The sequence below is a fragment of the Pocillopora damicornis genome, chromosome 11 (genome assembly GCF_964200805.1).
Source record: "Pocillopora damicornis chromosome 11, jaPocDami1.2, whole genome shotgun sequence".
Classification (NCBI taxonomy): Eukaryota; Metazoa; Cnidaria; class Anthozoa; order Scleractinia; family Pocilloporidae; genus Pocillopora; species Pocillopora damicornis.
This window is the reverse complement of record NC_142680.1, coordinates 14,851,332-14,873,228: the sequence shown is the minus strand read 5'-3', so window position 1 is coordinate 14,873,228 and position 21,897 is coordinate 14,851,332. Positions and strand designations below refer to the sequence as shown.

At 37.7% G+C, this 21,897-nt stretch overlaps 2 protein-coding genes and 1 pseudogene across 13 annotated transcripts in view; 1 reads left to right on the top strand and 2 right to left on the bottom strand.

Moving 5' to 3' along the window:
* The first annotated feature begins 2,722 nt into the window (after positions 1–2,722).
* LOC149037738 (uncharacterized) overlaps positions 2,723–21,897 on the top strand; it is a 71,601-nt gene continuing 52,426 nt past the window's right edge. For 10 of the 12 annotated variants that reach the window (XR_016181406.1, XR_016181403.1, XR_016181404.1 and 7 more), the window contains exons 1-3: positions 2,723–3,275; positions 6,486–6,679; positions 6,875–6,976. The gene's annotated coding sequence lies outside the window, so the exon portion shown is untranslated. The remainder of the gene's footprint in view (positions 3,276–6,485; positions 6,680–6,874; positions 6,977–21,897) is intronic. The other 2 variants (XM_089188469.1, XM_089188470.1) reach the window with 2 other exon arrangements.
* LOC149037744 (uncharacterized) lies at positions 10,374–15,001 on the bottom strand (annotated as a pseudogene).
* On the bottom strand, positions 16,689–19,145 carry LOC149037743 (zinc finger protein 862-like). Its single transcript, XM_089186381.1, has one exon. It carries the CDS (start codon positions 18,405–18,407, stop codon positions 16,689–16,691), a length of 1,719 nt encoding a protein of 572 aa, XP_089042507.1. The 5' UTR covers positions 18,408–19,145.

Sequence of the window (21,897 nt, the reverse complement as noted above, 5' to 3'; positions counted from 1 at the left end):
GTTATGGCGTTTGTGGACCAACATTAGAAAGCTCCGACGCTAGAGTGAAGATTTACTGGCCATGGAGAGAATCAGGATATCGACGCCTCCATTTTAAGGTGGCAATTCCTAAGCTTAAAACAGCGGCAGAAATTCAAGTGGGAACGCCTTACATGACTCTGTGGGCAGACTGGGAGCATGCAGTAGTTTATAAGGGTCCTAAAGACCTTCATGAAAACAATGATGTCAAGGAATACTCTCAACTTTTGGCTGAATATTATTCGATGCTTGATAACATAAGGGATAGAAATATGCCTAAATGCCCCGAGATTCTAAGGAAGACGAAAGCCAAAGAGATTTTTAGCGACCAAGAGCTGAAAAAGTTCGGTGTTCCCTTCAATGCGTGCCACCTTTGGAGCGACCTGAGTCTAAATATAGTGTCCCTACACGCTACCGCAAGTGATGTCTAACGTTTTCAAGCGTAACTTTAGTAGAACACCCAACATGTATGTAAAACGAGCTCATTGAAAATTTGTGAAAAGTAGGCTATCAGATAGTAAATAATGGTTGGGTGACAGCTAATTTCTCCATAGATATGCTAAGACCACTCCCACTGGAGTGGACATTACTTTCGTTTTTTTCTACTCTCCTCGACCCAACCTTTAGCATCTTTGTCAAGTTACTATTGACTTTTAGTCAGAGCATGTGGGAAAACGCTTTCAACTGAATAGGAGAAATGTTTCACAGATATCCCGACTGATTTCCTATTGCTGAGAACATCCCTCTTCAAGGTCATTTTTCTTTAGAGCAAGGAAATTTGTAAAATGCCCTTTGATAAACTTAAGTTATCACCTCTTCACCTAAAGTTATCACCACTTATGGCAACGACATAGCAGATCAGAGACATGTTATAGTTGTGGCGTGATGATCATTTGATTTAATTTCTCTGTTTTTCATCATAAATGTATTCCTTTACTGGATACAAATTTATGAGCTTATTGTTGTTGATGTTGTTAAGGAGTGTGCAACAAGGTTCCACGCAAAGAAACGGACATTGCAAAACGTCAGTTACGCCCATTTTAGTCTTTCAAGACGCAAGTGGATTTTTTAAGCATCTATATACATAAGGAAAACTACGTTCGTCTTTCACTTTCGATCCTGTGTAGTTTAAAGCCAGTGTTGTCCTGCTATCAAAGCACAGTGCTTGTTCGGCCTACAACTTAATCAACGGTGGATAATCTAGCATATTTAATGAAATAAGAGGAAACATTGATAATCATTGATGACACAGCTTGGCACTCTCTCCCTTTACTGGTACTCGTGGAATTTGTTTTCATTAAGAATAAACCACTATACCTGCATACTTTCTCAGGTAACCCTGTTAAAATTCCTCCCACCCCTCCCATTATGATGTGGATACACATCTAACGGTAGTTATTTTTCAATAAATAAAGGAGTAATGCAAAACTTTTGCCACAGATCATATATGTAAAGCAGTAGAAACTATAGCTGAAATAGAAACCTGCTTGAGAAAAAAACGATGAAGAGAGAAAAAACTTGATTTTTGGGCAATAAAATAGGAAGCTTAAGCGACCAAGACTAAAGCAAAGACGACGACTACAAGTAAGCACAGAGGGACTGGAGCGAAAAAATCATTTTCGGTCGGAAAAAATAACTCAAAAGTCATTATACCACATCAACGTTGTGACTTACGACTTTTGACATTAAAAAATAAAGTTCATAGATAGATGCATTATTGACTCGCACGCCAGGGGGAAGGTAGTAGGGGTCAATTATTCTCGACCCTCAAACGCTGGTTCAGTAATCTTGTATTGTATACTTAATTTCACTAGATTCCGGCTTTGTTGTCGACATTCCAACATTATACGTTCCTTTCCACGATCAAGCCACTCTATTCTATTCTAACTCCAGGTTACAATCAAAGGGCTCTTGGAGCCAGCTCATTCATGTTATGGCTTAAGTTTGTATTGATTTCTTGGACTTGTTGAATTTAGGTACAGTTGAATTCGGTTTATGTGAACTATCAAGACTAATAGAACGAATTTTCTTTTGTTTTTGGGCAGTTGTGTGATAGGAAAACTTGCGCATTCGTCGTAATGAGAATTGGAAAAAAGGTTGTGTGGGCTGAAGGTGGGATTGGCAGAGGTCATCAGGCAGACAGTGTCCTTTTTGTTGGTGTGTGTGTGTGTGTTTGTGGGGTGGGCTGGGTGGGCATAATCAGGCATCAAATGTTGCTCTAGCATCAAAATATTAGTAACCCTCATCTTTCACGAACATTTGCACTATTGTGGAATATTCCTTGCCCGTTTCTCGATATCTTTTGTTTTTAACAAAGCGGCCACAATCGATCGTAATAGAATTTCAAGCCTTCATATAGTCTGATTTTCACATATTGATATTTGCGTAGCCACCAAACAGAGGAGAGATAAAACCACCAGAAAAGTAAACAAATAGCTAATCACGAAAGGAACGCTTCGCTTTTCCCTCTAAAAATTCGCCGGTTCCTCATGTAAGCCAATAAAAATATAAGGCACATATGTGAAAATCAGTGTGTGTACACCCCTGAACGTTGAAAATATATCAAGTCGAAGGAACAGTTTTGGTCTCTGTCCGCATTTTTGTCAACAAAATAAACAAATATTGGTTAAAGAGTTAAAACGTATAGTCCAATTGCAAAGCTGTCAATTGTTTCTCAAATATTGCGCGTGTTAAATATTCAATAGTGACATCCCATTTACATCCACATCTACTTTTATTAAGTTGGTAAATTCTGTACAGACATCACACCAACCTACTCGCGCGCAAAGTAAGAAGACTATATGAAGAAACGGGCAAGGAATATTCCATTATGATGAAAGATGATCGCGGAAAATCAATTGCGTGACGCTCGGTAGGTTGTAAGATGACATGTTATCACGTAACAGACGAAAACACAGTATGAATTCTCAGTCTGCATTTTGTACCTAAGCCGCATTTTCTACCCGGTCTGCAGTATGTATTTTGTACTGATCGGTTTGGTATTGCTTTTTTTGTTCGAGCGAGCCTCAAGTCCGGACCGAAATCTTAGAGCTCGAAGAAAACATTTTACTGAGACTATCTCGGCCACTATGATTGATGTGTGGACTGTATGTTGAAGAGCTCCCGAGGACAAGCACAACGATAGAGCAATGATTACTTTATACCAACTGAAGACGAACGCAAATGCACGGCTGCATCTGATGCCCTTCTGCGTGGTCACAGCGTGTGTTGAAATGAACCCGCTACGGGTCCCCTAGGTATGAACATTTCGGCCTCTCGATTAAAGTTGCATTTTAAGGAGTTCGAAACAGACAGACAGACAGAGAGATTAAATCTGTCTGACGGGTGCGTAAGCACGAAACTCAGGGTTACAGGGAATCATTCGTGTTTCATTTTATTTATTTTGAACTGTATTTTGCTCTACACCCATGTGTATTGAGCACTTTCCAACAGCATTTGCTACAATTTCCCACAATTAGGTAATTTAGTGTTAACAACTGGGTTGAAAACGTAAATTAGCCACCGTAAACACAGGCGGCCCAAGCTCACGTCTCGAGAAAAAGCCAATTTACATGGTTAACAGTGATGGTAAAGCAAGCTTAAAACAGCAGAAATCGCTAGAAACTTCGACGGATACACAGGGCATGAGTAATTTTTTATTGATATTACGTGTAAAATATTCAGATTTCGAAATATTTATCGTTATAAATCGACCATATTTCGTTCCCCATACTATGCCTTATAACGTGTTCAAATTTTCAACGGTTCCTCCCGTAACTTAACACCGAGTCACACAACGCGTGACGCGTTCATGAATTCATCGTTGGCTTTTTCTCGAGACGTGAACTTGGGCCGCCTATGCCGTAAAGAGTAAAAAAGCTGACGTTCTCAGTTCGAGTTCAGTTCTCAGCAAAGGCTTAAATTTTGTTCCCATATCACAAAAAACCGACGAATTTTCAGTTAAGCAAGACGTTGAAAAATTCCTTCGCCGCGTTCAGTTGAAAGCCTTTTTTCATGACAAAGAGGATGATTCTAACACCTCTAACAAAGATACTTTCGAAACACTCCAGATTCGAAAGTCTAAATGGACTCCCCCAGAGAGCCAGTTCTCATCTTTAGATTTTTTCCTCAAAAAATGTCGCCACGATATCAACAAACTTAAATTCAATCGTCACACCAAATTTTCCAATCTTTCTTCGGAAGAGTGGTCGGCACTAAAAAGTCTAAAAAAACGCAAAGACATTGTCATTAAGGCGGCCGACAAAGGCGGTGCAGTTGTTGTTTGGCGGGCCGACCTCTATCAAAAAGAAGCTTTGCGGCAACTTTCTGACACCTCCTTTTATGCTAAAGTCGACAAAGATCTCACTTTAATTAACCAAAACATTGTCAAAAATACGATTAACGATCTCATAGCTAAACAAGAATTGCCGGCCACTGCTAAAAATCTCATCATTACTACTCCTAGAACTTCGTGTATTTACTTTTTACCTAAAATCCACAAATCTAACAACCCAGGTCGACCCATCGTTTCTGCCTGCAGTTGTCCCACTGAACTTATTTCCAGCTATTTAGACAAAATTATGGCACCTATCGTCAAAACTCTACCGTCTTACATTAAGGACAGCCAACACGCACTTGAAATTTTTCGTGACTTTAGTTTCCTCGACCAAAACAAACTTATTTTCACCATGGATATAACATCTCTTTACACTGTCATTCCCAATGACGAAGGTCTCCGGGCCCTCAAACATTTTTTCGATCAACGCACTGTTAAGGAACCTAGCTCTGAAACACTACTCCGTCTGGCCGAACTAGTGCTCACACTCAATTGCTTTTCATTCGGTGGTAACTACTACAAACAAACTAATGGCGTGGCCATGGGTACTATAATGGGACCCAGCTACGCCAATCTTTTTGTTGGTTTTATCGAACATCAATTTTTTAGCCAATACCACGGCCCAAAACCTCAACTCTACGGCCGCTACATTGACGATTGCATCGGCGCTACCTCCTCTACCAAAGAGGAGCTCACTCAATTTATAACCGCCGTCAATTCCTTTCATCCGGCTCTTAAATATACCTGGGAAATTTCCGACAATTCTTTGGCTTTTCTAGACATCAAAATTTCAATTGAAGGCAACGGCTTATGTACTAGTGTTTACTACAAACCTACAGATTCACATAGTTACTTGTTGTATTCATCCTCACATCCATCACACGTCAAGAAATCCATACCTTTTTCACAGTTTCTCAGACTTCGTCGTTTATGTAGTGACGACTCTGATTTTTCCGAAAAATCAGAGGCAATGTGCCAGTTTTTCGATAAACGCGGCTATCCTGTTTCTGTCGTTCAAGCGGGCTACCACCGTGCCCAACAAATCGATCGACAGGCAGCACTACAAACGGCCGAGAAGGAGAACACGGATCGCATTCCATTTACTCTTACATTTCACCCTCACAACCACGCAGTTAAATCTATCATTCTTAAAAATTTTAAATTACTCCAAAACGATTCAGAGACTGGCACTATCTTTTCGCAACCCCCACTTACTTCATTCAAACGTGACAAAAACATAGGCAACTTTTTAGTCAGGAGTTCATTTCATACCAATGACCAATCTGGAACTTTTAAATGCGCTCGCTCACGATGCAAAACTTGTCCTTTCATTCATAACGTAGAGAAAATATCGGGACCCAAAAGATCCATTAAGATCATTGATGACTTTACGTGTACCTCCGCCAATGTTATTTACTGCATAACTTGCACTTATTGCAATAAGTTATACATCAGCGAGACAGGAAGACGACTGGGTGAGCGATTCCGAGAACACCTTCGCGATGTGGAAATAAATGACAAGGACGCATCCAAGCCAGTCGCTAGACACTTTAATCTTCCTTATCATTCTAAACAGCATATGGCAGTTTGCGGCCTTTCCTTACATCTAGGCAGTTCGGAAAGCCGTAAAACACTAGAACAAAAATTTATATTTCAAATCGGCACCCTTAATCCCACGGAATCAACGAGCGCTTTTCATTCAACTAATTTATTCCTGTTTTCTCGTCACAATATTCCCACCTATGGCGTAGCTCCACCTTCTACATATAAATCCACACACAACCCACAATTCCTCTAATCGCTCTGACGAAGGGCTAACGCTCGAAACGTCAGCTTTTTTACTCTTTACGGTGGCTAATTTACGTTTTCAACCCAGTTGTTAACACTAAATTACCTGCTTTACTCTCCCACCGACGCAGCACCACAGTTTCTTTAGAAACTTACCCCTTTATTCTTTTCCCACAATTAGCTTGACAATTATGTTGCCATGTTCTTACGCGCTTAACGCCCTGGAAATACATGATTAGATACAGGTGTGCATCACTGTCTGCTTTCCCAAGCTGATTTATGAAGCAGAAAATTATCAACATAGTAATAAAATAATAGTAAGAATGAAAATGATATTTTTCAGTGAGAGGATATGACATCAAAAGACCGCTGACCGTTTACTCTGGTGTCGCGTTCTAAAGTTTAGAGAATCACGTGATCATGATAGTGTGACACACGAGGACACAGATCGCTAGGTCATCGAGGTCAGTTCACATTGACCTTGTCTCGGGAAGGATTCGACATGTTAATATTAGTCTTTAATTTTAAGATGTTACGGTAAGTCAGATTTTGTATAGGAAATTCCGTTACTTAATTCATAGCTGTTCTTGCAGATCATGTGGCGGCAACACTTACGTGTGAAATACTATTGCGTCGGACTCGATAGTTTTCGAAATCTACCTTGTAGCTATTTCAAATATCTTCGTAACGATTGTTTCTAAGGTTATCTCAACTCGTATATCCTAAATGTAGGTTTAAGTCCGTGAAGTTATGGAAGAGCATCGAATGGTCGCAGTTGGAACCTGATCACACCAGAAGTACGTCATCGTAATTCAGGATCAATGCGTCTTAAAGGTTTGCGAACCATTTTCATTACGTTAGTGGTATTTAAGTTTCAAAGCCAACTGTTAATCAACTGCATTATTCAGACTAAGCTTCCTTTCCTATAAGATGTGTTGATGATCTTTCTGATTTCGGTGAACATGGTTTATTTGAGGTTGACTGTTGCATCATCGCCTCAAACTAACCCTTTGAATTTGCCGAAACAGTCTCAAATATTATATTGTCTGTCATCGATGTACTTGTTCGCGGAATCAGGCTCTCAGAAAGCTGAACAAAAGGTGTTGATGGTCCGTTGTTTGGTTCACTGCGCAGTTAGGATATTTTATCGGTTTGTAAGTTGATGTGGAGGTTGTTTTCATGATCACAGAACTTAGTCTAAAATAAATGACACTCAAATATGGTTGCAACCTCCACGGTGACAACGATATCAGGAAATCGTACTATTTCATAGCTAGAAGTCAGCTTTGCTTCGGTAGAGAATTAACCCCAATTTTAATTTGTAAATGTCGGCTGTTGCATATTATTGTTGTAACAACATAACTTTTTGCGGGAAAATCCGCCATTTTAAACGAACACCGGTCATTTTGCCAACGCCTATATGTAAGTTGGCCAGCGTCCAAAATAAGGCTTTTAGTTGAAAATGGTCGTCCAATAAGTAACTTGGAATTTACCTGAATGATTTAGACAGTTGATGGTACTTCTCTTCAGCTCTATTACAGACTGCCATATTTGTTATAATAATAAAACCTTTAAATTCGCCCCAATCCTTCCTCAAATTTTAGAAGGTTATAATATTATTTCTCATTTTCTTTTGCAAACTTGTTGGCATCTGAGCGAGCCGTTTTTTTGTTGGGGTTTTTGTTAAGTTCTTCAGTTCCCATGTGTCGGGCCTTTGAGATGGGAACTGGTTATCAGCTGCTGTATCGGGCCTTTGAGATGGGAACTGGTTATCAGCTGCTGTGCGGCATCTTCTCTGTCTTCTTGTTCTTCTCTCAGCTGTTAAATAGCATTTCCTGCAGGTTTCTGTACTGCTTCTGCTTGACCTGCTTCTACTGGACCTGCTCCAGTTTCCTGTTTGAGACAGCCCCAATGGGAATGGCTGCAAGTCTTGCCTCTTTATCCAGGAGCTTGATTAACCAGTATAGAGATAATCCACACTGCCTACTCACAGAGCAATTCCCAGCATTGTGCCACCCTTCTTCTTCTACTTTATGAATTGATAAAGCGTATCAATACATCATATCATTAGAAATACAACAAAATAATAAATAAATAATAAATAAACATCAATAATAAATATATATATATATATATATATATATATATATATATATATATATATATATATAACTAACTGCAGACAGTACTGTTTCGGCCTTCTGGGCCTCATCAGTGCAGTGCTGATGCTAGGATGGGGGTAAGACCATATAGCCACCTCAAGTGATCTCACATATGTGAGATCATCTAAGCCATGCCAGAGTGCTCAAACTAGAAAAACTAGTGAGCATGCATTACATATATATATATATATATATATATATATATATATATATATATATATATATATATATATATATATATATATATATATATATATATATATGTAATGTATGTATGTAATGTAAATTTTAAATTATCATCTATATTTACAATGTTACCTGGATGTCTATTCCACTGGTTGACTGAGCATGGAAAAAAGCTGAATGCATATTGATTACAATTTGAATGTGGTCTTATGAAGGTTTTGGAGCTACCACTCCTTGAGGTGCGAGGGAAAGGAGTAAGGTACATATCTTTGTTAATATCAACAGTGGGATAAACAATCCAATGAAACATTGATAATCAATGAGAATTCGTCTTCCTTCAAAAGATGGCCACTCCAATTTATTTAGCATATCAGTTACTTCTCCTGGTTCCTTGGAATAATTTTTGAAACAAAGCCTAGCTGCTGAACGTTGGATCATATCAGGATGATGTATGTCTTTTTGTAGATATGGATATCAGGCAGAATTTGCATATTCAATCTTAGGCCTAACTAAACTATGATAAAGCTTGGATTTGCAGTCTACAGAGACATTTCTAAAGTTCCTCCCAGTGATACCAAGAGTTTGTTTAGTACTTGATGTCATTTACACAATATGCTCTGACCATTTAAGGTCTTCAGAAAGTATCACACCTAAGTAGGAATGGTGATGGACTTTAGTGAGAACATGATTATTAAGAACATATGTTGTATCTAAATTAGATTTTTTAGTGGAGAAGTGGCTGGTATGGCATTTATCAACATTGAATGACATTTGCCAGTCCTTCTCTCATTTAGTAAAGGCATCTAAATCTTTCTGTATGTTTTGGCAGTCAACTGGACTATTTATGCTACGATAAAGGAAACAGTCATCTGCAAACAATCTCATTGTTGATGAAATACATAAGGGCAAGTCATTAATGTAAATCAGGAACAGCAATGGTCCTCAAACTGTGCCTTGAGGGACTCCTGATATTACAAAACACTAATTTGATAAAACACCCTCAAAGGCTACCCTCTGTGTTCTCTTAGTGAGAAACACTTGGATCTAGGACAACAAGCTGCTCTGAATTCCATAATGAGTTAGCTTATAGAGCAGCCTCTGATGAGGTACTCATTGAAAGCTTTAGAGAAATCTATTATAAAGGCATCAACCTGTTTCTTGGAGTTCATTGCACTAACTAGGTCATGTATTGCCATTATAAGTTGAGTTTCACAATTCTTCTGCTTACGGAAACTATGTTGAAAATTACTAAGCACATTATGATCTTCTGGGTGCTTCCAAATATGATGACATATAATGTGTTCCGGTATTTTAGATGTTACTGAAGTAAGAGATATTGGTGTTTAATTACTTGCTAGAGGTCTTTTCCCTTTTTTGAAAATTGGAACTACATTAGCTTTAATCCAGTCATTTGGCAACTGACCCTGATCTAATGACTGTTGAAAAAGAGAAGCCAGGATGGGTGCCAGCTCATGTGATAGCTCTCTCAGAATATATGTTGGCACACCATCTGGCCCACTAGCTTTATCCACATTAAGAGATTCAAGAAGTCTCTGGACACCTTATGATGTCACTATTATTTGATTCAAATTTGGGCATGATTTGAGAGCTAAGTCGTCTTCCAACTGAAGTCATGTGTGCAAACAGCTTTTCTATAACAGATAAGGCCAATGTTTACTTTTGTTGATAAATAAGCGTGATATTAACTGTAATGCATTTTTTTAAAAAATCTCGCTTGAGTAATCTTCAATGGACGATGCCAACTCTTTGTGTTTATGAAGAAACTTCTTTCTTCATTTCAAGGTTGTTCATCTCAGCATGTTTTATCCCCCATATTTCCTTGTAAAAGCTCAATGCTTCTTGTCTGTACCATCTGTGTATGTTTAGTTTACTTTCTTGAGTTCAGGCACTGATTGAGAATTCCCTTGACTGTTCTCTCCCTCTTGGAGCCGATCTTCTCTGTTTCTGTCATTGAGGACCTGGATATTTGCCAGGATTACAAGGTCAAGTTTGCCACTGGAAAGTTCAAGGCAGGTATTCAAATTGTAAGGAACAGTCTCCTCTGAAAATTGTTTGGCACATGGGCTACCTTTTAAACCAAGAGCACAACTGCAAGTTTCCTGCATAAATTTATTCACCTTTAGTGCAATCTTGTTGGAGTTAACAGCATCAAGCTCAGCCGTCTTTGAGAGTGAATTTTCTTGCTCAGTGCTAGAGGAATTTTTTGTAAAACAACATTGATTGGCATTACAACTGTTGCTATGGCAAAATGTAGATGGCATTATTGTAGTATTGTGGTCGCAAGCATGAACATGGGATTGATCGGGAGTGAATATTTTGCACCATTTTTCTCTGCCAATTAAGTATTCAAAACCAGGCTTATCCATGCACCCACCATTTATGAATTCAGTGTATTGTGTAATAAATATGAAATAAATGAAATTGTTGGTTAAGGACATTTACCAGTACCCTGCCCCTTCAATTAAGGGGTAGACTGAAACACTTGCCACATAACCCACTTTTTTCAGCAGACAAAACTTTAGTATGGTTCTCACCCCTGATTTTGGGAGTCTATTTTTGGTAGGGGCCTAGTAAAACATTAAATTGGATGGTGGTGGTGTTGGTGGTTTTGGTGGTTGTAGTTTTAGTAGTATGTACTAGCATACTTAGTGTTCAATCTAGAATTTCGTCAAAGTGGGTCATATGTCTTGCATGACATTTTAAATTGGGTCATTTAAAAAATGGTGTGGGTCAAACTATGAGTTTGAAACTTCGAGAAACTGATATCATCCAAACTATTACCAGTATGATATAGTTTGTATGCTTTTCACAGTTTTGATTTGTTTATTGCATTAAACAGTCAAATATTTGTAAAGCTGAATCATTCTTTTAAAAAATGACAAACCAATCCTGAATAAAAGATGCAGAAAAACGCCAAACACTTTTTTCATTTTGTGCTACTAGAAGTTACTAGTGCCTATCTTTCTCCAATGCTTTGCAAGTTCCATTTTCAAGTCTGACTTTTGTTACAAAGTAAGCAGATGGGTTAAATGTTTCTGGATCAAGAACATGACCATAAATAGCCAGCTTTTTGTGGACAGTTGTGTCAGTGCTTTCGTCAATGAACAGGCTCACAAATTGAGACAATTTTATTGTCAATTCCTGACCATATTACTGTAACAATGGAACCCAGCTTATCATTGGCTGTTACATCACTTGTCTAAGTTGTATTTTTTCCACGACTGAGGTTACCTATGCTCGGGTGCTATTACTGTGCAAGCAAAGAAATGAGACTTTCATTCTTGTTTATTGGAAGCTGCTCCTTTGCTGCCCAGTATGCAGCTTTCAATCCAACCAGCACTGCTCATTCTTTTTCATTGAGAGCTTTTCTCACTGCACACTGGAATTCACTTTGCTTGGCATCAGCTCTCAAGGTGTCAACATGAAGGCAGAGAACCTCCAGAACTTTGTCCTATTTCTTCTCCTTTCAAATGTCACTCACCTCCTAGCTTCAGGAACTTTAAAAGTCGATAAACGTGTATGAGTCAAGCCAAAAATCAGTGCAGTTGCCCACCTCTAACCACCTCAAAAGCCTGTGTGAGTTCTGACATTTGCTTATCATCTGCCGTTGACACATGATGTAGACTGAAATGTTCAATCATACGCCTTTGATTAACAGTATTATGGTTGAAAGATGGTACAAACCAGCCCTCCCCTATGACTATTTTACTACTTCCGTTCTGCAACTGGAATAAAACAACCAAATCGAATGAAGGTACTATTGTAAAAAGTGAACTACAGGTAAAATTTATAAATGGATTTTTCCTCAGAATGGGAAATGACTTATTCCCATCATGAGAATTATTAATTCCATGCATGGTTTTTTGGAAAACTTTCCTGTGGTTTGTACATGGCATCATCCTCAGAGTAGGATTTTTGAAGTCTGAACTATCACATCTGAAAACATACACATACAATTTATTTACTCAGTTGAAAACAAACAGAGTTGGAACAATAAGTTCTTCTTTACAGATCTGATGTGCATCAATAAACCCTATTTGTATATATTTGCATATTAACCATTGATATGAAACCTGAACAAAACATGGGCTAAAAATGCTTATAACTTGTGTTACATGAGATTTGCATCCATTCAGTGTGAACTGTCCTAAAATTTAGACACAGGTAAACAAATAACCATAAGTTCCTTCCTCCACACGGCTTCCATTCAATGGAAAATGTAGCTCTGAAAGGATACAGCTGACAGGACTGTTCTGAATTCTACCCACAGCACCTTTTCAAAGTCCAAGGTTACTTGTTTTATGATTAGCCTGCTTGGAAACAGTTGGATTATCATCTTATCATAGATAATCATAATCTTTTATTGGAAACTTTTATCACATCATTGTGCTTTCTAGAAAAGGTCCTAACTTAGATTAAAAGTAGTAAATTAGACCATATACAGTAAAATGAAAGATACCTAGAAATAAAAATACATACAAAAAATATATCAAGAATTGACAAAAGGCTGCATTTGAAACACAAGAAGAATAACAGTAAGTAGAAAAGCTGCCAAAAATGCTATGCTTAAAATTCACAATGTCAGGTGCATTGGTAGTGGCTTTGTCTAGGTTGTTCCAATCTTTCAGAGGGTGATAACACACTCTCTGTTTACCCAAGTTTTTGGTTGCAAGGGCTAGTCTAAGCATGTCTCTATTTCTTGTGTTATAGTTAGGAATGTCCCTGTTTGCCAGTAGCTCCATTGAGTGATCCATAAGGCCATTAATACAGTTGTAAACATATATACAGCGATGATAAAATATATGTTGTTCTAGATTGAGCCACTTTAAAGTTATGATGGCATCAGTAGCTGATGAATAAAGTGGCCTGTTTAGAGTAATTTTTGTGGCCTTGTTCTGCAGAACCTGCTGGTCATTCATAAGAGACACATTGTTTTTGTCACCCCAAACTAAATCAGCATAATTAAACACTGGTAAAACAAGACTGTTATAGAATACTTTGTGAGCATTTAAGGGTTATAATGTTTGATCCTATGTAAAAGACAGAGCTGTTGATTAACTTTAGAAATTACATACTCTACATGAGCTAACTATGTGAAGTCTGAGGCCAACATAACCCCTAAATACTAAAACCTATCTATGCTATCTAACTCACAATCAAAAATAGAAAGAGATGATCAGGCAATATTATGTAATCTTCTATTACTTCCAATCAGCATGGATTTTGTGTTAGAAAGGTTCAAAGTAAGTCTATTTGCTGTTAGCCATAATGCTAAGCAAATGTTTAATGCTACGTTGTAGAGATCTGCATTCAACTTGCCCTCTTACTTGCAAGATTCTTTTGCGAAGCAGTAAAGAACAGTATTGTTAGCATACAATGATGCCTCAGAGAGTTGAGTAGCAGCAGGTAACTTGTTGATATACACAAGGAACTATAAGGGTCCCAAGATACTTCCTTGTGGAACCCAAAAAGTGACTGGAAGGTCTTTGGATAATTGATTACCACAAGAGGTTTGCTGGGTCCAATTACACAGATACAGAGAAAACCTCCTCAAAGACTGGAGGGAGACTCCAACTGATTACAATTTGGACATCAAGATCCCATGATTGACTGTATCAATTGCCTCTATATGATCAAGAAATGCAGCACCACAAGTGTTCCCTTTTTCCATGGTTAGAAAGACTTCATTTGCAAAGCCAGACAATGCAGTGGCTGTTGAACATTTACAACCAAAACCAAAATGCTCGTTTGAAATTAAATTATTTGAATCAAGGTATTCTTCTTGAGTACTTGGAAATTAATGTGACAAGATGGTCACATGAAACTTCAAATAATGCTCACTATTTCTTCATGAAATTCTTGGTCTCCTCCGAGGAGTCACTGATGTGCTTGGATAATGCTAATTTTAGAGTGGTTTTTATGTAAATTTTAATACTAAATTGCAGGACCAGTTGATTTGTTCCTCTGATTAAATGAGGGTACAGTCCAACCTGCAAGCTCATAGAGCTGGAACATGTGTCATACTAATTGAATGGTAAAGTTCTCAGCTGTTGTTTCAATTGATTGGAGGGCAAGGATTTGGTCAGCACTAAAAGGCTGTACTACGTTCAGTGTTAGATCAACTGTAATCCTTCTCTGCTGGAGAAGATGTACATGCCACAATTCCAGTAAGTTGTGTGTTTACAATAACTTGGCGAGTTACTGACAACTTTACTGGATCTGGCGTGCAAGTCTCCTAGTAGTGCAAAGAATGGCAATTAACATGTCTATCCTCTTAATGATTTTTCCAAGGGTCTCTTGGATGGGTTCAGCATCATCCTTAGTGGCAAGCTGTTTGGTGCTGGGTAATGAAGTTTGCATTGTCTTAGCAACATCCAACAGACTGCAGAAAACAGTTCTCTTGTGGTTGGTTTAGGAGAGTTAACAAACAAAGGTTGGTTTATCAGAGGACTGGCTTATATTCACTAGGCTGGCTCAAAGTACGTTGGCAAATGGCAATGATAGATTTGGATGTAAGCATACACAAATTGGTGAAGGTGATAGTGCATAAATTAGAAGTGATATCAGAATAAGTAGCTAAAGTAACTGCTGTATTAAATACCCTGGTCCTTTTCTCAATAATAACCAACTTTTGATAAGAAATCAAAGTTCATTATGAAGGTAATTCCATCTCTACAATTTACAATTACACTTAATTAAAACTTATATAGTGCAACTTTCTATGGCACATGGTCAAATGCGCCTTACAATAAGTTAAAAAGACTAAAAATGAATAAAATTTACAAGCAGATAGAAATATAAAAAATGAAATAAAATGATAATTAATGATAAATAATAAAATAAACGAAATATAAACTCTACTACAAATTAAAAGCTTGTTTAATAAGATATGTTTTCACATGGTGTTCAAAATTTTACAGAGCTGGATATCTTGCTGGGTAGATTGTTCCAGAGCTCTGGGGCTGCATAACAGAATGCTCTACCACCAAGTATTGGGAGTATCTTGCCTCTTGGAACCTCAAGCATAACTTTTTTTCTGGATCTGAGGGAATAGTCTGTTGATTTCTTTTGCCTGATTAATTTGCAATTATAATCTGGGGCCATGCTGTGAATAGCTTTAAAAGTCACAAGTAAAATCTTAAACTCAATGTGATACTTGATGGGAAGCCAGTGAAGCTGAGATAAGACTGGCGTTATATGGCAAAACTTAGGTTGCTTAAGAACAAGTCTTGTAGCTGTGTTTTGACTCTTTGCATCTTATTTATTTGTACCAGTGGCAATCCATAGAGTAAACTGTTACAGTAATCTAAGTGGCTGGAGACAAATGCATGGATTAGTGTCTGAGGAGTCATGTGATAGGTGTTTTCTTATCCGCCTAATATTGTGGAGATAGTAAAGAAATGGATTACAAACTTTAGTGATGTGGGAGTTCATTGACAGCTTGTCATCAATGTTCGAGCCAAGGTTCCTAACAACTGACTATTTCATTATATCAGAGTTTCCCATGGTGATCAAAGAAATATTAACCTTAGATAACTATTGCCAGGTGCCAGTTACAAGAAATTCTGTCTTTTCATCATTGAGAAGTATTTTGTCATGTTCCATCCACGAGCGAATGTTGTTAATGGTAGTTTGCATGGAAGTTATAGCATCTTGTTGACTTGACAAGTCATTGGGCTTGAGGACAAATATATTTGTGAATCATCTGCATAACAGTGATAATTTGGAAGGTGACGTTCAATGATGTTAAGAGGTGGATTGACCTGCAGAAAAGTGAAATTCATCCACAAATAAAGATATTGGCTTTAAATTTTCACTGCCATGTTCATTGTGATTGAAGAAGAATATTTAAGAAAAGACACAAAAAAGAGTCTCGTATAGAAACATTACAAAATTGAATACCTGTATTTTTGTAATCCATGTCTTTTTTTTCTTTTTTTTTTTTTTTTTCGGTGAGGTGTCTATGTGTTTGCAATTTCAGCTCAACATGGAAAGTCATGTTAAACTAATGTTGCAGATTCAGGGTTCGACATTAACTTTTGAGGTAACTTGCCCCATTGGGCAACTGCCATTTAATTTTTAGTTGCCCCCCAAAAACTGTACTTGCCCTGTTCTAAAAGGTAGTTGCCCACTGACATTAAAATAAAAATTGCTTACAGTAGTGAGTATGGTGTGTTTTATTGTCTCTGAAAATTTGGGCGTCGTTGTCGCTCTCCTTTGTCCCACCAGTGTTGCAAGGCGCGAGCAGCATTGTATGATTCCAAATCTGGGCCATCAATAGAGATTCTCATTAAGTTATCAAGGGTTTCTGTTTCCAGGCGTGATCTCCAATCTGATTTGATACGTTTCAAGGTGCTAAAACCACGCTCACAACATGCCGTGGCCAATGGTAACACAAGCATTATCTCCACTAGCATGAGGATGTTAGGGAATCTTTCTGAATATTCTGCAAAGATTCTCTGCCACATGGGAAGCATCCTTAATTGGCTATGATTTCTCTTAATACAAACTTTGAGTTCTTGCCATTCTTGATCCACCAATTCCAAATCAAAATCATTTCTTTCAAGAAGTAGATTGAAATGATCAACAAGAGTGTTCAGTTCTTGTTCCCCATACAGTGTCAGTTCATCATCACGATCAGGCCACAGGCTAGTGTTGAACATGTCAAAAGCAGCAATAACATCATTGGTATTCACATTAGCAAACCTGGTGTTTACATAGGCAACCATGGACCCAATTACTCTTTCTTTAAGCCTAGTGAAGGCAGCAATATCTCCATCTTGTCTGTTGAGTTCAACACCTTTGAAATGGTTACCATGATCTCCCACAGCTTCCAGAAACTGTGAAAGCTTTGCACCAGGTCTTACCACCAAGGCCTGCATAGACAAGCGAGTGCGTTCAATGGAATCTTTCACCTCCGCTAAAGTGACTGCGTCTTTCTGCATTACCAGGCTTAAATGACTGACAACATCAAGTGCATCAAGCATAAAGTGCATGAAAAGTACCTGTTTGAAGTCAGACATCTGTGTGGTGATTTTTCGGGCTCGTACTTGCATCACAGCACTGGCACCATTCCCTTGAGCAGCTGTGTTCTGAAAATGTGTGTAAATGATTGCAAAGTTGTGAAGGAATACCTTCAGTCCCCGGTGAAGGTGTGGGGTCCATCTTGTACCAAGTAAACTTACAGGCTTCAGTACACTAAGTTCCAGAACTTGGGCTAGCTCATTTAGTTCTCGTAAAGCCTTTGGAGAATAGTGATAATGTTTATAAATCCCTTGAAGAAGATCCTTCAGTTCTGTTAAAATGCTTTCATCCTTAAATGCATCAAGTATTGCAAGTTCCAATTTGTGCGCCACACAGTGCATTTCAATGAGGTGTGGGACATCATCTTTGATTTTCTTGAGTACTCCATTCTGTCTACCCATCATTACAGAAGCACCATCAGCACCAAATCCAACTAGTCCATCTTTCCAATTAATTACATTGGCATAATTAAATCCATTGTCAATTGCTTGCAAAATCCCATCAGCATTTGCATGTTTAACTGACTGCACAGTTAAAAATCTATTCACAGGTAACCCATTGTTAAGATACCTGACAAACAAAAGTTCTTGTTCTATAATACCAGAGTCTGTGGAACCATCTGCCATTGCTGAAAAGAAGCGAGGGCTTGCATTGTTTAGTTTTTCACTTAAGTCAGCTTTTAAAATTTCTGCAGATGATTCAATGAAGTTTTTACATGCATGATCATTGAAATAGGTGTTACCAAGCTCTACATCATTCTTTATTTGAAGCTCACACAAGCTCTTAAAACTGCTGAAGGGCATCTCTTCTTTTGCCACAAAGTATGCTGTGTTAAACAATTTCATCAACTTTCCTTGAACAGCACTTTCCATATTTCTCAAACCTTGTTCAATTGGGTTTTGTGGGTTACGTTTTGAGCGGTAAACATCAGCGCATCGCAAGTGTTGCTTGCTTTTGTTATGGGCACGAATGACACCAATTCAGAAATTATCTGAACCCTTGTAGAATGAGCTATTCTTGTCTGCATGTTCATTTACTTCCAAACAGTATTTACAGTACATTTTACCTCCAGCAAACTGGATCCAAGGAAAATCCTTTTCCCATTTTGGAAGGAACTTTCGTACTCTCGAAGTGCTGTCGTACTTTTTAGAAGCTGTTAAGTTGCTACAAACTTTTTTGGCAGGCGGCTGGAGATTATCGGATGGTTCTTTGTCTCGTTGTGGTTCTTTGTCCGACTTAGAGCTAAAAAATCGAGTAATTTTACCCGCCATTTTGAACACACGTGCATTCAAGATCTTTCTGTGCATCCTCTCATGAAGTGTACCGCTGACATGAGTGACGCATTTGCGATCTCACTCCCTGACGAGCGTTGAAAATCAAGGTGCTTTTACTGTTTAGCTACATACAAAAAAGACAACTTTTCTTGGTTTTCTGTTTTCTTTATTATTTCTAAGTGATTTAAATTATTATTTTTATTATTACTTCCAAGTTCCAGCAGTTGCCCTGCATGGAGGAAGCCAGTTGCCCACTGGGGCAACTGGCCTGAAGATTTCAGTTGCCCAAGCCAAATTTTACATGCCCCCGGGCAATAGGACACCCGTTAGTTTCGAACCCTGAGATTATTTTTTGTCAAAGCTTGGATGTTTGAGATGTATGTATTTGTGGAAGTACAGTGCTAACAGCACATCCTGTTCAGAGGTTAACAGGTTTCTAAATGCACAGCAAGTTGATTGTGCTTAGTTAACATCAAGCATATAGGCATGCAGAAAAACGCATAAAAGTTTAAATAGGGTTGCATTATACATGATAGCAAACAAGATCTAACTCACCTATCTATCATGACCATGCATAGCTTGATGTAACATAAGCTAATGTGGACCTTCTGTAGTATTTTAAATAGTTACTAATTATACCATGAAAAAAAGTAATCAAGTGAATAAATACTGAATAGAGGATAATGATTTTTGCAATAAAAGTACTACAGATGCTTTTGTAAACTGTGACAGTTTAAAATAAATAAAAGTATAATTGTTTATGTTTGTCACTGTGGAGCTGCTTCAAAAAGATATTTTATTGATGGTGTTTGATATGTTATGCCAGGTTCACTTTAAAAGATGAAAAAGAAGATATGGGTTGCTCTTTACTGGTAAAGTAGGTTGAAATGCAAATTTGCATTACATTTATCCATTACCTTTCTATATGATGGTGTCTGTGTATTAGAAGCAGTACTTGAAAGATCTAAAACTGGGTATAATGATAAATATACTCTCAAAAAGAATTTCTAGATTTCTTAATCAATTGTTAGCTAGTATTGAGCACTGTGAGATCTTCCAAGAGCTCATGAAGTTAAAATGAGATTCACAGGATGAACTTTAACATGTTTCATTTACAATGGGTGATTCAATTCTACAATAGCCATAGACTTTTAGGGAAATAAATGTGAGCAATTAGCATTTGAAAGATTGTCATGTAAAGAGGTGGAGGTACCATTATAAATGCATTAAGTTTAAATGTGAAATGTTTGCTTCTAAGAATGCATATGTGCTAATTAGTGGAGCTATAGAGCAACTGGTTTTAATTACTAAGTAATAATTAGAGTACCTTTTGTGACTTAACTGTACTTTTACTGGCAATAGTTTGGGAGTGGAAATGCTATATTCTAACACCTTTATTGAGAAAAAAAATACCACAAAGAATGTCATTCACCTAATGGCCATATCAGATCTTCTGCAAAAGTAGACTTTCAGTGGCACTGAGGTAGACAAAAGGTGTTCCATAAACAAGGGACTGGAAACACTGTCTTTCCTCCAACAACATAAAAAATTATAAAAATGACAACTTTTAGCCTCACCGTTAAAATGTTTTGGTATCTGTTATATCATTGTAAGAACCAAAACAACAAACACAGATTGCAGCTGCAGGAAATGCCTTTTGCTACTACAGAGATCTTTCAGAACCTAACACAAAGGTAATATTTTCACATTTTAAATGTAAAACAGACTGTAAACACTGTTGCATTAGCCCTAACCCATGTTTTGTAAAAGAGATCAAAAGAAATTATGAGAGGAGGTTTGAGGAAGTTCTTTTCATAATGGTCTTGTTATTGAATATACACCCCCATAAACTCAATAGCATTGAAAACCAAGAATAGTGTGAATCCTTATCTATAATTGAATCTATAATAGTAAGGAAATCACATCTACTGACTTAAGCTTGTGTGTGATCTTTCTCTAGTATTGTTCAAGCATTGTTAAATTTATATCTGTCAGATTTCCAATAGTTTTATATACAGCAACAGGAAATCTTAAGTTTGTACATAGGGTTGTTTCCAGCTTAGAAGCCAGATATTTGATTAGGAGAAGGGGTACTGGACATGTACCTTTTTCCTTTTATCAGGAATTTCTCCAGATTGTGGTATGTTTTCTCTTGTGGTGGACTACTGTTGATATGACAAGGGCTGAGCAACTCTGTAAACAGATTTGCATTGGAATGGAGATTCCCTACTGATTAAAAGGTATCTTATGAAAGAAAGTTTAACACCACTCAACTGCGAGAAATGTAAGCTTACACCTAGGAGCAAAAATAGCTTTGATAGTGCTTCCGAAATTGCATAAGCAATGGTTGATGTAGCTTCCAAACAGAAATGATTTCCTGAAACATGGTTTTCAACAGACAGGTGTGAAACCCACTAGAAATCTATACACATTATGCACTTCAGTCATACTGAGTACCTGTTACCTGAAGTCAAAGGTGTCAATAACCAAGTATCCTCCTTTGTCCACAGTCACAATGAAAGACTGTTCTAAATGGCCTACATTCATGGAAGGAGAGCTAATGGCAGTTAGTGCTTCAGTTGTTGCTCTATGTTTTTCTGAAGTAGTGCTTTATCATACTCTACCTTCGTCTTCGTCTAGCATTTCATAACAGTGGTGGGAATCCCATGTATGTACTCTGAGGGAATCCAGTTGACAAAGAGAGGCTTGGCATCAATCAGCCTTTAATGAGACTTCGTAGACACTTGAGGTAGAGAAATGTGGCTTGTCGTAAATCAGCTCTATAGCTTGGGGGCTGTGTCAAATTTCAAAATCTGGACTATACTTTCCTTTCAATAACTTGGTTTGAAAGTAAAATGTGTCATGAATTTGTAAGCATCTTGGTCAGGATACACCCATATGTACGCAAAAAAGAGTTGTGTAGCTATAAAAAAACAATTATTTATAGGGCAAGATCTACACAATATTCACCGATATTATGATGGAACCATATAGATGATGTTTCAGCGAGAAAGATTAGTGAAAAAGTAAACCAGATTCTTGTAGAATCAAATGCTGATTGGATATCAATTTTGGTGATGGTGGATGG